At 37.5% G+C, this 13,639-nt stretch overlaps 1 protein-coding gene across 2 annotated transcripts; it reads left to right on the top strand.

The window, feature by feature from the left end:
* The first annotated feature begins 56 nt into the window (after positions 1-56).
* On the top strand, positions 57-13,467 carry LOC6724713. Of its 2 annotated transcripts, none has more exons than XM_016180577.3 (6): positions 57-487; positions 3,877-5,623; positions 6,258-6,884; positions 7,748-7,907; positions 8,001-8,363; positions 8,957-13,467. In XM_016180577.3, the coding sequence occupies exons 2-6, from the start codon at positions 4,038-4,040 to the stop codon at positions 11,429-11,431; spliced, it is 5,211 nt and encodes a 1,736-aa protein (XP_016037291.1). In that variant the 5' UTR covers positions 57-487; positions 3,877-4,037; the 3' UTR covers positions 11,432-13,467. The 2 variants fall into 2 exon arrangements, with proteins under 2 accessions (XP_016037291.1, XP_016037290.1); XM_016180576.3 differs by having other exon boundaries at positions 3,873-5,623.
* The last annotated feature ends 172 nt before the right edge of the window (positions 13,468-13,639 follow it).

Raw genomic sequence — 13,639 nt, 5'->3', positions numbered from 1 at the left:
ACCCATCCAACACGTCGTCTGACCGAAAAAGCTCCGATAAACTGCAAATAAGTCAGCAAAGCTCCTTTTTCCTAGTCTTTCTATTTGCGGCGTTATTGGTGTTGGTTGCTGTTTGTGGTTCGTCGTGGATGAGCAGCAGAAAGTGGAAAATTATAATAAATCTAATCGAGAATTCTGTTTTGATTCCGATACATCGCGAATTTAAATAATATAACGACTGAACGTGCAACGGTGCTGTGAGGCAAATTAATAATTTCTGCGGCATACTACTGTTCTTCGGGTGTGTGTGTATTCATACACGACATGTGTGCACATACATATGTCTGCATGTACATTTGAAATTGAAATTATGCAAAATGTGCATCATACTGCGAACGCCAGTTAAGGAGCAGTGCTTCAATTGCTACTTCAATGGAAATGTAACTGTTACGTACTGTGTTCGCGATTTTCCCCGTACTTATCCTGTGCCTAAACCGTCGAGCGAAACGTGAGTATATGACCACCTATATACTCGCACATTTTCTACATAAATACAAATACACGCAAACTTATTTTTGTTGGTCGTCTCTCAGTTCTCTCCTCGTTTCTGGTCATTCTCCTTCTCATCTCGCTGCCATCTGCCACATCCACTGTGGAAAGCGAAAACAGAAACAGCATCTCTGTGAACCCACAGAAATACATATATAAAGCAGATATGTAGATGTGTATATATACGTATATATGCATGTGAAAAAACGAGAAGAGTAGCGACTAGTCTTTTATCTTTTATTTTGGTATCGGGTCTGTATTTCGTATCCGTAAATCCGAATCCAAATTGTCGGGACAGCACTGACTAGTGTATAAAGTATAAGTAAAAATAAATTGATACATACACTTATAGATGTATGTGCGCAATACACCCTGTCAGTGTTTTTAATTCGTATTCGTATTTGTATTTGACTAATTTTAAAATATATCACAATGCCCTTGTAGTCGGAACTCCGACTTATTGGGCTCAAAAATGGCTAATCCCTTCGAAGCTTCGAAAATCCTAGATTGTTGAGGATACTGCTGCTATTTTGTTTTCGTTCCTATTTTCGTACATTTCGTGAACAGGGAGTTTCTAAGAAAAAGTTATGTAAAATTAGTCAGAAAAATAAAAATTGTTGGCCTGCCTTGGTAGCCCCAGCGATTTTCAAAACTGCTTCCATGTGCTCTTTATGAACGCCAATATTTTGTTAACTGAAATATTAGCAGCTAAAAGACAAAGACTCCGCAAATAAGAGTGCTAAAAAATCGAATTAACATTTTAAAAAATAATATGTTGGGGCTACTGAAGCAAAATTCCATCTCCTTACCGCTATTATATTTGACTAATTTTTCTTTTTTTATATTTGACTAATTATTCAGCCATTTTTTTAAGCGTATAAAGCGTACATTTATAAAGTGTATTTACTTAATTTTACATCACAGAACGTAATATCAAAACACGAAATTGATGGTGTCGTCAGTCCGATTTTAACATCGCCAAGAGGAATTTTGGTTTAAGGTTCTGGATTTAGAGGCTAAGAAAGGGTAAAATCTGGCTATACTCGTATATGTATGTATAGCCGTTTTCCCTCTGAACTAGCGTAATTTTTCAAAATGAATTCAACTAATGTTTAATATACAGACCTGTTTGACAGAAAACAAATACGATTTGAATACGATTCGTGTCGTTGCAGACGACAAAACACGCGGCAGAAATTTACAATTTAAAGAATAAATGTACTTCCGTCCATAGTGGAATCAAGAAAATTAAGAGTTGGATTGCAGAGCTTGCCACTCCAACGCAACCGCTATTTCAAATTTTTTGAATTTATTCAATTTGTTATATATATATATATATATATATACTCGTGTATCCTTTGAAATGCTAAATGCATAAATTTCAACGAACCTAGTATACACTTTCTGTCCACAATCTTCACATAACGTAGCTAAATATAAAAATTTAGATAACCATAAAGTATTAATCAAAGCAAGATGGTTTGTGGACGTAGAGTGCACGTGGCAACATCGCTGAACGAACTTGCGCTGCGTCTATGTTCCGGCACCTGTATTATCTCAGCCCTCTAGCTTTTATAGTTGCTCACATCTTTCGACATCTCGGACAAGACCTGAGCGAATCGTCATTTTTGAAATTTTTGGCAAATTGTTCTGGTAGTCGAATTGTTATTGGCAAAATAAATACAAAAGTTAAAAAACAAGACAAAATTTCGAAATTTTTCGTATGGGCAGTTTTTTGGAAGTTTGTATATTGTTGTTTCTGACTTTGTGATGGTTTTAAACCTTGATGATTTTTAGAAGGGTTCCCTTCACTAAAAACAAGGACTGACAATGATGCAACATTTTACATAAAGTGATCAATCTAATGCTGATCTAAGTCTACCTATGTTAATAATTACTGTTTAAATTATGTTAAAAACTTTTTGTTTGCAATTTTGGCGACCTTATAAATTCGAGATTTAAATGTTAAACATTTTCGGTAGGCCGGCTTGTTTTACGTATGGTATACATTATCGACACGCGGGTGAAGAATACACCGAGTTACCACATATTGCCTCTCTTAAAAAATCTCTTGAACATATACGAACTCACGGCTTGAGCTTTTTTGAGAGTGCGTACTCATTTGGCTGTTGTTTCTGATTTTACTAAACTTTCTGGTACAGTAGTTTAGACTCACACATGTGTAAACCCAACAGCGTACGGCCCTATACATACGTACTTGCATACAAATGGTAATGCACACACTCACAGCTTGCTACTGCCATTTTCGCTTCGTTGCATTTTGAGGCTCAGCTAAATATTATGTGTATGCATATTTGTACCATTGGTGTCTCAAAAGTTGATACACAGGCGATTAAAAAGAGTAAGCCAGCATTGTTTTTGTATTTGGGAAGGCTTGCATTAATAATTTTAATTTATTGCCGTATATTTTATATATGCCATTCGCAAATAAGCTACACATGAAACTCCATTTATAGTACTAATATTTCAACAAAATAATTTAGAAAAAAGGCTGAATATCTTACCTTTAAAAAGTCCTAAATATAAAAATTCTATAATTTATCTGGCTTATCGATAGATATTGGGCAAACAATTAAAAAATGTTCATAAGTGTGGAAGTGGAAGTGCCCGTGTTGGTCGTTTTGTAGGTGTAAGGAGGGTCATGGCCAAAGGTTTTTGTGTTTTTATTTCTACCGTTATTCGCGGACAAAAAAAATAAAACGAAGAAATATGGACAGGCGGACGGACAGGGCCAGATCGTCTCGGCTATTGATTCTGATCAGAAATATATAATTACAATACCCGTTAACCCTGCAAATAGCGGGTATAATAATATATTTCCAGATTTATACTTTTAGGATATACAAAGGACGATTTTCTTATTAGTCAATTAGTTACCCAGAAAAAGGGTTTATTGCATTCGATGAATAGTCTGAAACAAAGCGAGGCCGCACGAATAAAAAATGCTTCGGATAAATATCAGTATTGGAAAATCTAAACATAGTCATATACCGAGCCGTATAAAGTTTAAATCGCGGAGATAAGACGGTAAATAATGTTTGTGTTCGGCAGATGACGACGATTAATGTAAATGTAAGAAAGGTCTATAAGCATAGGTATTAAGGATTAAATATAGATCAGCATACACACTCCAATTCAATATAACAAAGCTTATTTCAGAAAAGCTTATTTAAATTGCAACGTGGTATTCATTGTTGATCGAGCACAAAGACAAGGATGAGTTAAAAGTTGTGAAGTTTTCTTATGAATACTTTAAATTATAATCATTCCTTTATTCTTCTCTTTATTTTATCTAATTAACTGTTTGTGTGATTTATTTTTAGGCAGGCTTATAGCGCATCTGGCACATAACACGGTTCTCAAAAGAATTTTTTCAAACCTAACAAATTGTTAATTTGATCAAATTATCATATTTGATGAGGATGCTACTGGATGTAATTGAAAGCGACCATAGTTTTCTTCCTAAATGGACGGTTAATAAATAGGATATGCAAGAGGAAAGTGGAATCCCTCCACTGTTAAGTAGTTCCTTCACTTATACGCCTACAGTAGCTCCATTAGTCTTAAAAATAGCTCTAATACAAGCAGCTAGATCATTTGCTGACTCTAAGTATACCAATAAAGTTCTGCTTTCTTTAAACTTAGCTTTGTTTGAGCAAGCAATAGTTCAGAAGGCAGTAAAACCTATTTGCACTGTAATGGCATCAGAGGTGGATGCAAGTTCGGGACCAGAAGATGGGACGGTACCAACTTTGATGTCATTAACACCATACATAACTAATGTAGAACATGGCAACAATGAATCAGGCAAGTATGTCTCTGGCCTGCCCAATAATCGCAAACGACAGAAGCTGTCCGTTCTTGAACACAACAGCATTCAGAACAATGATGTGGACAATCCAGAAGTCGAGCCCAATATGGATCCGAAATCAAAAATGTCGGACACCAAGTCAAATAAATATCCTGAAATGGACAAGCATTTGAATGACAACAGTAAGATCGTCATTGAAGGGACAATATCTGTAGGCAACTCAAAAAGAAAAAGTCCAGAAAAAATATTGCCATATGATAACGACTGTTATATGCCCCCAGAGCAGGCACTGGTCACAAGCGTGGAGTTAGTCGTTCCTGCCCCTCAAACGCCTTCATCGAACACACCGGGCAGGCAATCTGAAGAGCCCAATCTTAGCACTCTAGGCGAATCCTCGACTACACCGTCTTCGAATATTGATAACAAATTGCAATACAGTACGGCTGGTCTGTATAATTCTACTAGTTCCACAAGTATATTAGCAAATGATAAAATCGTTGGTTGTGCAAATGATTCTTCCAATTTGAACTTAAGAATTCCTACTAAGTTAGTAGTAACGACAGCAACAGGTGATATTTTGCTGGATGATCGAAGGGCTTCTTTATGGACGCCTCACCATGACCAATCCGGCCAAGGGCAACAACGCATAGCGACAGCAGCGAGTGACACGAAGCAAGAGCCCATGAATGTAAGCTCGGAGCTGTCTTACCACCATCAGAATCGTCACTCCGAACTTTTGCTACAAATCGAGAAAGAAAGCTCTGGTTCATTTTTACAAGCAAGTCCAATTCCATTGCAGGATAACCATAATAATGCAGCTTCGGGCCAGTTTGGCCAAACAGAAGGGACTTCTAATATCGACAGTCAGTCGCACAATAATTTTTATGCCCAAATGATGCAGCCGCAGCACCTTCTTCATAATCAGCATCAACAAAGCATGCATGAACACAGTCCTCGCCATCAGCAGGCTGCGAGTTATGCTGGCTATATCTCTCATTATCAAAATCCTCCGATGTTTGGTGCCCATCAAAGTGAGCATCATCAACGTCTTAACCAACAGCAGCAACCTCTTCAGCATCTAATGGATTGCCACGGGCATTTACATCAATCGACTCCTATTTCCCAACAACATCAACATCATCTGTCACAGCAAATCCATCAGCACCAACATCAACAGGCACACCAACGATTGCCATTGCGCGAAAACTATCATGATCTTATTATGGATGATTTCCACGAAGAACCCAGTCATGCCTTCAAATTGTAAGTAGTTACACACTTTAAAAAGTATTAACATATTGTCAGGCTGCATGGTATGTCACACTACAGAATTTATACAAAATCTATTATTATTTTTAAATGTCTTATTTTTTTTTGTGTCAGGCCAAGGTTGATGCAGCTTATACAGAAAAATATAAATAGTATTTTGCATTCCTTGCAGAGATGATATAAAGTGGTTAAAATAAAGCTAAGTTCACATTTTTATAAATGGAGTTTTATGCTCAAAAAGCTAGTAACATTTTGACCACACTTTGAAGGAATCAAATCTGATTACGAAAATAAGTCTTGGTCATTGTAAGTAATAATATGATGACTAGAATTTATTGTTAGGACCTAAAAGGCAGAAGGAATTCGGATATTTGGATACATTCAAACGTCAGCCCACGTACAGAACAACCAAGAATACATTGTCTAAACAAGAATGTAACAATTCGGTTTTATAGCATAGGAGAGCTTTTTTAAGATTTAACAAAATCAAATCACAGCTTAAGCACCTGCTCAGTTCAATGAAACTCAATAAAATTTATTAAGTAGTTTTTCAGTTTTAATTATTGTCTAGAAATTAAAAAATGTACTATTTTTCATTTCTTTTAAAAGTTTGTATTTAATTTTGCAGAACCCTCTCTCCAAGCAACACCAAACCTGAAAATCAAGATGATGGTTATGAGACAAGTGCTGGCGACGTTTTAACACCAAATTCTCATAGTTCGTCCACACACTCCATTACCCCTCAGCATCAAATGCAACATTCGAATATCGTGCTCATGACGCAAAACCAGAAGAAGCCTGATGATTTGCAATTGACAAAAGTTACACTCTCCGGGGAAGCTCACACTGACCCCAATGCTTGCTCATCAAACAGTAGTCAAGGACAGGTTCTGGCCTCGCAGTCTCACCTAGAACTGAGTGAGGGCACTCGATGCTCAAGTCATGCCTCTGTTGTCGATCCCTACAGTTTTATGGGTGAGGAGTTGCACATGCATTCACCATCACATCGTCATTTGGATGCTGTCACAACTGGGCCAGGGCGGTATGGGATTTTAGTGTCAAATGATGCTCCCGAATGTCTAAGCAGAGAAATGTATCGACACAGTCAACAAAGTACAACTGTATTGGAACAAACTGATAGCTCTCCGTGCGGCATAAATTTCAAGCCAATGCCAAAAAAAAGAGGCCGCAAAAAGAAGCTAGTAGCTGTTAATGCAGATTCCTCACAAATGACAACGCCAGTAGATCAACAAAAGTAAGTCGATAAGTTATATAACTTTCTTAGCATATACAATACTCGACCACAAGCAACAATATGATTACTTCCCGATTTCATATGGAACTGGTGGTAGTTTCGTAGTTTGATAAAGGCTCCGAAAGTACACGTAATGACGGATCCCCTCCAATTCGATTTACTGACAGGACCAAATTAGACAGCTTAATGCCATATTTTCGCAGGCTGGAGAATTATTTGAAATTTATTTCTACCCGTTACTTTATCTAGAGTAAAATGTTTGATTTCTTGAAAAGTATGTATCAGGTAGAAGTAAACGTTTACTTATAAATTTATTATTAGCTACGATCTTTGTCTACCCGCCACTTGTAGAGTATAAATAGAGAATCCGTCCATCCCGGAAAGCTGTCATGGCAGATGTTCGCACCAACGACTCATCATGCATTGCGGGGTCGACAAATCTGGCTTCAAGGAAGGAGTGCTGTCTGCTGTGGGAGTTGAAGGGGTTAATATCCAAGTGGCCAGGTATAGATCCACTAGTCGTTCTAAAATTTCTGTTGTCCTTTTTGTCAAAAGTATTTGCTGTTTGAATTTTCTTATATATAATGATCTGTAGCAGCCTCCATACAAAAGACCAGTGATCTCGGTGTTCAATCTGGGAAACAGTCGCTTTCTTGTTTTCATATCTTGCCCTCTATTTAGCAAAACAAAGAGAATCCGAACTCCATCGTTTTGACTATATTGTTTTAATTTTGTTTGTAATAATATGGAAGGGATCCACAAAAAACAAAGCATTTCATTACTGTGTCAGCTACGTAATATTATTCCTTTAGATGTTCTGCTTTAAAAAAAGATTAATATATTATTATTATTATTATTATTAGGGTATCTGGTGGCAGAGCAGATTGTGAAGATGGTGGTGGCGATCAAGCTGCAAAACCCAAGGAACGCAAAAAACATGACAGATTTAATGGAATGTCCGAGGAGGAAGTGATTAAACGGACAATTCCAGATCATCTATGTGATAACCTTGATATCGTTATAGTGAGTTGTAAATTTCGGGTTTAAAAATACAAAAAAAACACAATTTATATTCAAAGAACAATGTTATTAACTTTTTCCATGTACGCTTTACAGGTCGGGATAAATCCTGGGTTATTTGCAGCATACAAGGGACACCATTACGCAGGTCCAGGCAATCACTTCTGGAAGTGTCTTTACTTAGCGGGGCTTACTCAGGAGCAGATGAGTGCTGATGAAGATCACATGCTGATAAAGCAAGGAATAGGATTTACCAATATGGTTGCTCGAGCCACGAAAGGATCTGCTGACCTTACAAGAAAGGAAATAAAAGAGGGCAGCCGAATTTTGCTTGAAAAACTTCAGAGGTTTCGCCCAAAAGTAGCCGTTTTTAATGGCAAACTAATATTTGAAGTGTTTTCGGGAAAAAAGGAATTTCACTTTGGTCGCCAACCTGATCGTGTTGATGGCACTGACACTGTAAGTATTTCAGCGCTAGTTGCCTAAAATCTGTATAGCGCGAAACCGACAAAAAATTTTTAAGATATGCTTTTAAATTACTTAAATACCATTTATAATAGCTCGCACTATTATTTGTCGATTTAAATTAGTAATGATAGCAGATTCCTTGAAATCATTATACCCGTTACTCGTAGAGTAAAACTGCACCTTTTTAAATTAGCGGTCTGCATTGGGACCCATAGGGGCTGCCATAGAAAAAAGCCTGTTCTTTCCCTGCACACGGACTTCGTTAAAGTTATGGCACTTTTTACAGCTGCAGCAGGAAAGGAAAGAAAGGAAAGCCTAACTAACTCAACTATTTATAGATTGTTTTGATGGTGATGCATAATAATAATAATAAATTTCTTACTGTTATATATTGAGGTTTATTGTTTAAAGATCTAGTTTCCTGTTACATATTTTCTTTGCATTTCTTACATCGTGAAAGCTTCTTGCTGTTTGGGAGCGTTAGAGTGACCAAAATGTTTTTGCCATGACTATGCACGGATTTATATGCATCATGTAGCCGAACTATACAATATTTATGGCTTCCTTTCTTTCTTATATTTCAGTTCATTTGGGTGATGCCCTCATCCTCAGCACGATGCGCACAGTTGCCGCGCGCCGCTGACAAAGTACCGTTTTATGCGGCTCTAAAAAAGTTTCGGGACTTTCTGAACGGACAGATTCCCCATATCGATGAATCAGAGTGTGTGTTTACGGATCAAAGGATCCGCCTATGTAGCGAACAGCAACAGGTGGATATCGTTGGTAAAATTAAGAAAACACATCAATCTTCTCTTGGCGATCATCCATCCAGTTTAACAGTAGTAAGTAACTGTAGTGGTCCAATCGCAGGAGATGCAGAGTGTGGGATTGTCGCCGAGGAGTCAGATCAGGTTCAATCGGAGAAAATGATTCCCGAAATGGATCCCACTGCGCCATCTTCAAGTAATGCAACTGATGGGAAATCGTTTTCCTATGCGACAGAAAATACACCCTTACTCCCAGTGTCTAATCATAATCCCTCAATTAATGAAAGCAATTACTTATCCGTGTTGGGTTCTCAGCAGCCCTTGTCGCAGCAACCACTAGAGAAGAAAAAACGGGGCCGTCCGAAGAAAATAAAAGGACAAGATATTATTGATCATTCCGTCGGTGGAAAAGCTTCTTTGGCCGGACAGCATATACCCAGTCATGATTTTAATAATATTCTTAACCTTTCGGTGATGTCTGGCGGTGGCAGCATTGAAACACCAAAAAAGAAGAGAGGCAGACCAAAGAAACTTAAACCCGCAATTGACAACATAATGACAGTTAAACAACTTCAACACGGTAATAACAATTTAAACACAACAGCAGGATTGTCGGCAAGCTCAATGCATCCAATATCCATGGAGCATATTGCAGCGTCTCCGCAAAGTAGTCATCAAATGCCGCCAAGTTTGTACAATACCCCCCCACCGTCGCACCTTTTGTACACTGCATCGGCATCACCGATGGCCTCTCCTGCCCTTAACTGCAATTATACTCAAGTTCATGGACACGGAACTCCACCGGTAGGGCAAGTGGCTTCTGTTGCTCAGGGCTCGTCACCTGTCATCGATACGCAAAACGACCATCTTCCTCAACAAAAGCATGGAAACCTAGACGGTGGACTAGATATGCGGGATCATCCGCACTTGGGTGAAACACCTCCGCCAAGTTCACCAAATATGTGTTCAACAGTCGACTTCGATCCACCAGACGAACACTCAGGCTCTCAAGTGGGCTCACGGGTGCAAAATAAAGCCGTGGAATTGGATCATCAACACCCTCAAATAATGGATAAGGTCCAGTATGATAGCCCTGTACCTAATACCGAGGCGAACCCAGCTCATCCTCACGAACATTACCAGCAATGGCTTTCGCCTCATCCTCACCAAAGTAATCAACCAGCACAAAAATTGACACATAGGCAACAACATCCACCTATGCACCATTTCCATCTGGAGCAGACGGAAAACTGGCAGCGTTACGAAGAACAGAATTCAAATCCCTACACGGCGATCTCTGCTCACCAGCAGCATTTGAGTCCACGACTTGGAAATCAAACTCATCAGAATTCCTCCCCATCAGGTCATATATCCTCAGATGTTGCTCATAAAAGCTTATGTGGACTCGAATCGCTGGTTGATCAAATACCAGCAATCAGAGAACAAGATTGCAGCAATATACCATTAGCGACAGTAGCGGCAGCTGCGGCTGCTGTGGAAAGTCGTATCTTGAGCTTGCAGCACCAGCATCAACATCCCCTGCAACCACATCAACAACACCAACAAAATCAACAACAGCAACTGAAGCAATGCAAACAAGAGAACTCGGCGCAGGGAGAATCTTGTAGACCTACCAGTGAGAATAGCAATGTAAGCAATAGCAATTTCTCAGTAAGCAGTCTAGCCGCTTCTGCTTCGTCTGCAAGAACTGACAACGTAGCTATCTATGGTAATGGAGAATCAAAGGGCAACAATGAAAGTAGCCATAATAACAATTGTGACACCAATATTGACTATCCCATTCATAATCAATCGGGTTATCATCATACACCTCATTTGATTGGTAGCGCCCTGGGCACGAATGTTAATAATTCTGAGCCTAATCTTCACACGATTTCCCATCCTCATCCACCTCACTCACATCCGCATTCAATGTATGTGGACCAAGCGCACCACATGGCACATATCTCTTCCGTAAATGTAAATTCAATGTACGGCCCTGCATATGGATCCCATCCACAGCATACTACAGGAGAATACGCAGGAACACATGGTCACTATAGTCTTGGCGGTAGCGTTCAGACTACTGGGCCAACAAGCTCTGCAACTTTACATGTTCCGAGTCCAAATTATCCATTTGGACACCACCCATATGGTCATACGCCACCCCAAGCAAACTACCCAAGCTATACTCATCCACATACTCACCATCATCATAGCCATCCCTCACACCATTTAACCGTGTTTGATCACTTAAAGCCGTCCGACATAAGTGGATACGGCGGTTTTTGATTAAAAAAATAGGAATATGGATCTGCAACCGATTTAATCGCAACTACCCGAATACAGCGACTTGATGTAAATGTAAATCTTTTACGATTTTGCGTCCCGCCGCATCTCAGCAATATTTATCAATCTCCGGCATTGCCGATTTTACTTTAAGGAATTTTTAGATCTTATATACAATAAGATAACCAAAGACTCCGCCTAATCTAATTATTCTAGCTTTACTTTCTAAAATTACAAAATACTACATATGATAATGTTCACTTAAATTATATACGTAACATACAGAAAAATACGATCCCGAAACAATTGTTTGTACTTAATATGAATTATTTAAGCATACTTTATTTTACTCACACACAAATATTGCTAAACTTACTAGTATATAATAAAGTTTTAAAACCAAATACAAAACAAAGTCATACTTAAATCTGCATCCCACAAAAATTATATTTTACAGTTGCCAATCCAGTTCATGAATTTCATGAATATAATCTAAGAGCTGTTTCCACCAAAAATATGATATATTTTTTATTGTTTTCATCTAAAAGTCCTTTGCTGCGGACATAACATGAGAATGTGTCGTGAGTGAGTGTTCATAGAACAGATACTAAACTGACAATGTAATTTCGTGTACTAACATACATTTTTTGGGTAATATCTCCTTAAAAAATTGGTAAAATTAATTTGAAACGCTCTTTCAAAAGCCCACATGTCAAAAATTTAAAAACAACCAAGAATCTGTTGAGCGATAATTGCCATTTAAAAATGACTAAATTTTTAATTTGTTTGACCACATTTGGAATTAAATTCGTGCATCGCAATCAATTAGCTTTTGGGTCCCATAATTTTATTTCACAAATGTATCATTTTATACTACAGTGTAACTATGCAGACACACAGATGGGAAGAATTCTCATTATAACTAACAATTCAAAGTAATTTCCAACATAAAATGTTTCGTATTTTATATTTGTACGCATAATGAGACTTGTATATATATTTTTATACCCGTAACTCCTAGAGTAAATTGGTATACGTTGAAAAGTATGTAACCGGCAGAAGAAAGGGTTTCCGACCAAATAAAGTATCAGGATATTGATCCAATACCCAAGTCGATCCGGCCATGTCCATGTGTATGAACGTCGAGATCTCAGGAATTATAGAAGCTAGAAGACTGCCACGCCCAAACTCTTGAAAAATGTTTAACATTTTTTCATATAATTTCTTGTACATTTCTATCTATTTTCCAAACAACTTTTTGCCACAAACCCCCAAAGCTGTCACTCCCACATTTTTGAGTCATTTGTTGTTCTATCGATATGCCGAAAATATTTTGTCCACGCCCACTATGACCCTTAATTATCCAATTTCTACCGATATTCCTGAAAAATGTTGAAATTTCTCGGTCCCACTTGAACTAGCTGAGTAACGGGTATCTGATAGTCGGGAAACTCGACTATAGCGTTCTCTCTTGTTTACTATTGTCATTATTTCTTTTAACATGCCAATGGTTTTGTGCGTATTTTGAAGTTGCGGTTTTTATATAGCAAGATACAAATTACCACACAATTTCAAATGCGCTTAGGGTGAGTGTGAGTATCATTTTTCTAAATGTGAACAATTCTTTTTTGAACATTTCTTTCCAATAGAATGTACAATTATTTTGAATTAACCAGAGAACCAAGTAAGTCTTTGGACATGTGTCGTATCGGTGTTGTAATTAAAAAACTCCGAGATAGTTTTTAAGCATATTATATTAAGAAAATTTAATGTACATATTTACATTGTAATGTCTGCGTAGATTTAATTTTGCTCTGTTACTGTACTACATCTTCGAAAGTAAATGCATTCTCGGGAATTTTGGGAATTTTTGGAAAATTACGATACTTTTTAAAGTTATAGAACAAATTATTTTATTATACTCACACAATTTTTACGTTTTGCACATATTTATTTAAACAAAATTAAACTATTTAAAAAAAAACAAGTCATAAGATCAATTAATAAACGAAAATACTTTACAAATTGAACTAACCAAATGAACTTTCGATTTAATACAAATTTAAATATTGTGTTATTAAACTTTCGTTATAGGATCAACATAAAATTTGTATACCCCTTAATCGTAGAGTAAAAGGGTATACTAGATTCGTTGAAAAGTATGTAACAGGCAGAAGGAAGAGTTTCCGACTATATAAAATATATATATTC

The sequence above is a fragment of the Drosophila simulans genome, chromosome 4 (genome assembly GCF_016746395.2).
Source record: "Drosophila simulans strain w501 chromosome 4, Prin_Dsim_3.1, whole genome shotgun sequence".
Classification (NCBI taxonomy): domain Eukaryota; kingdom Metazoa; phylum Arthropoda; class Insecta; order Diptera; family Drosophilidae; genus Drosophila; species Drosophila simulans.
This window is presented reverse-complemented; position numbering and strand designations above follow the sequence as displayed.

Coding starts and splice junctions, on each gene's coding strand:
- LOC6724713 (XM_016180577.3), top strand. CDS start 4,038: ATGCAAGAGGAAAGTGGAATCCCTCCACTGTTAAGTAGTTCCTTCACT. Junction 5,624..6,257: donor CCCAGTCATGCCTTCAAATT/GTAAGTAGTTAC, acceptor TTAATTTTGCAG/AACCCTCTCTCCAAGCAACA. Junction 8,364..8,956: donor GTGTTGATGGCACTGACACT/GTAAGTATTTCA, acceptor CTTATATTTCAG/TTCATTTGGGTGATGCCCTC.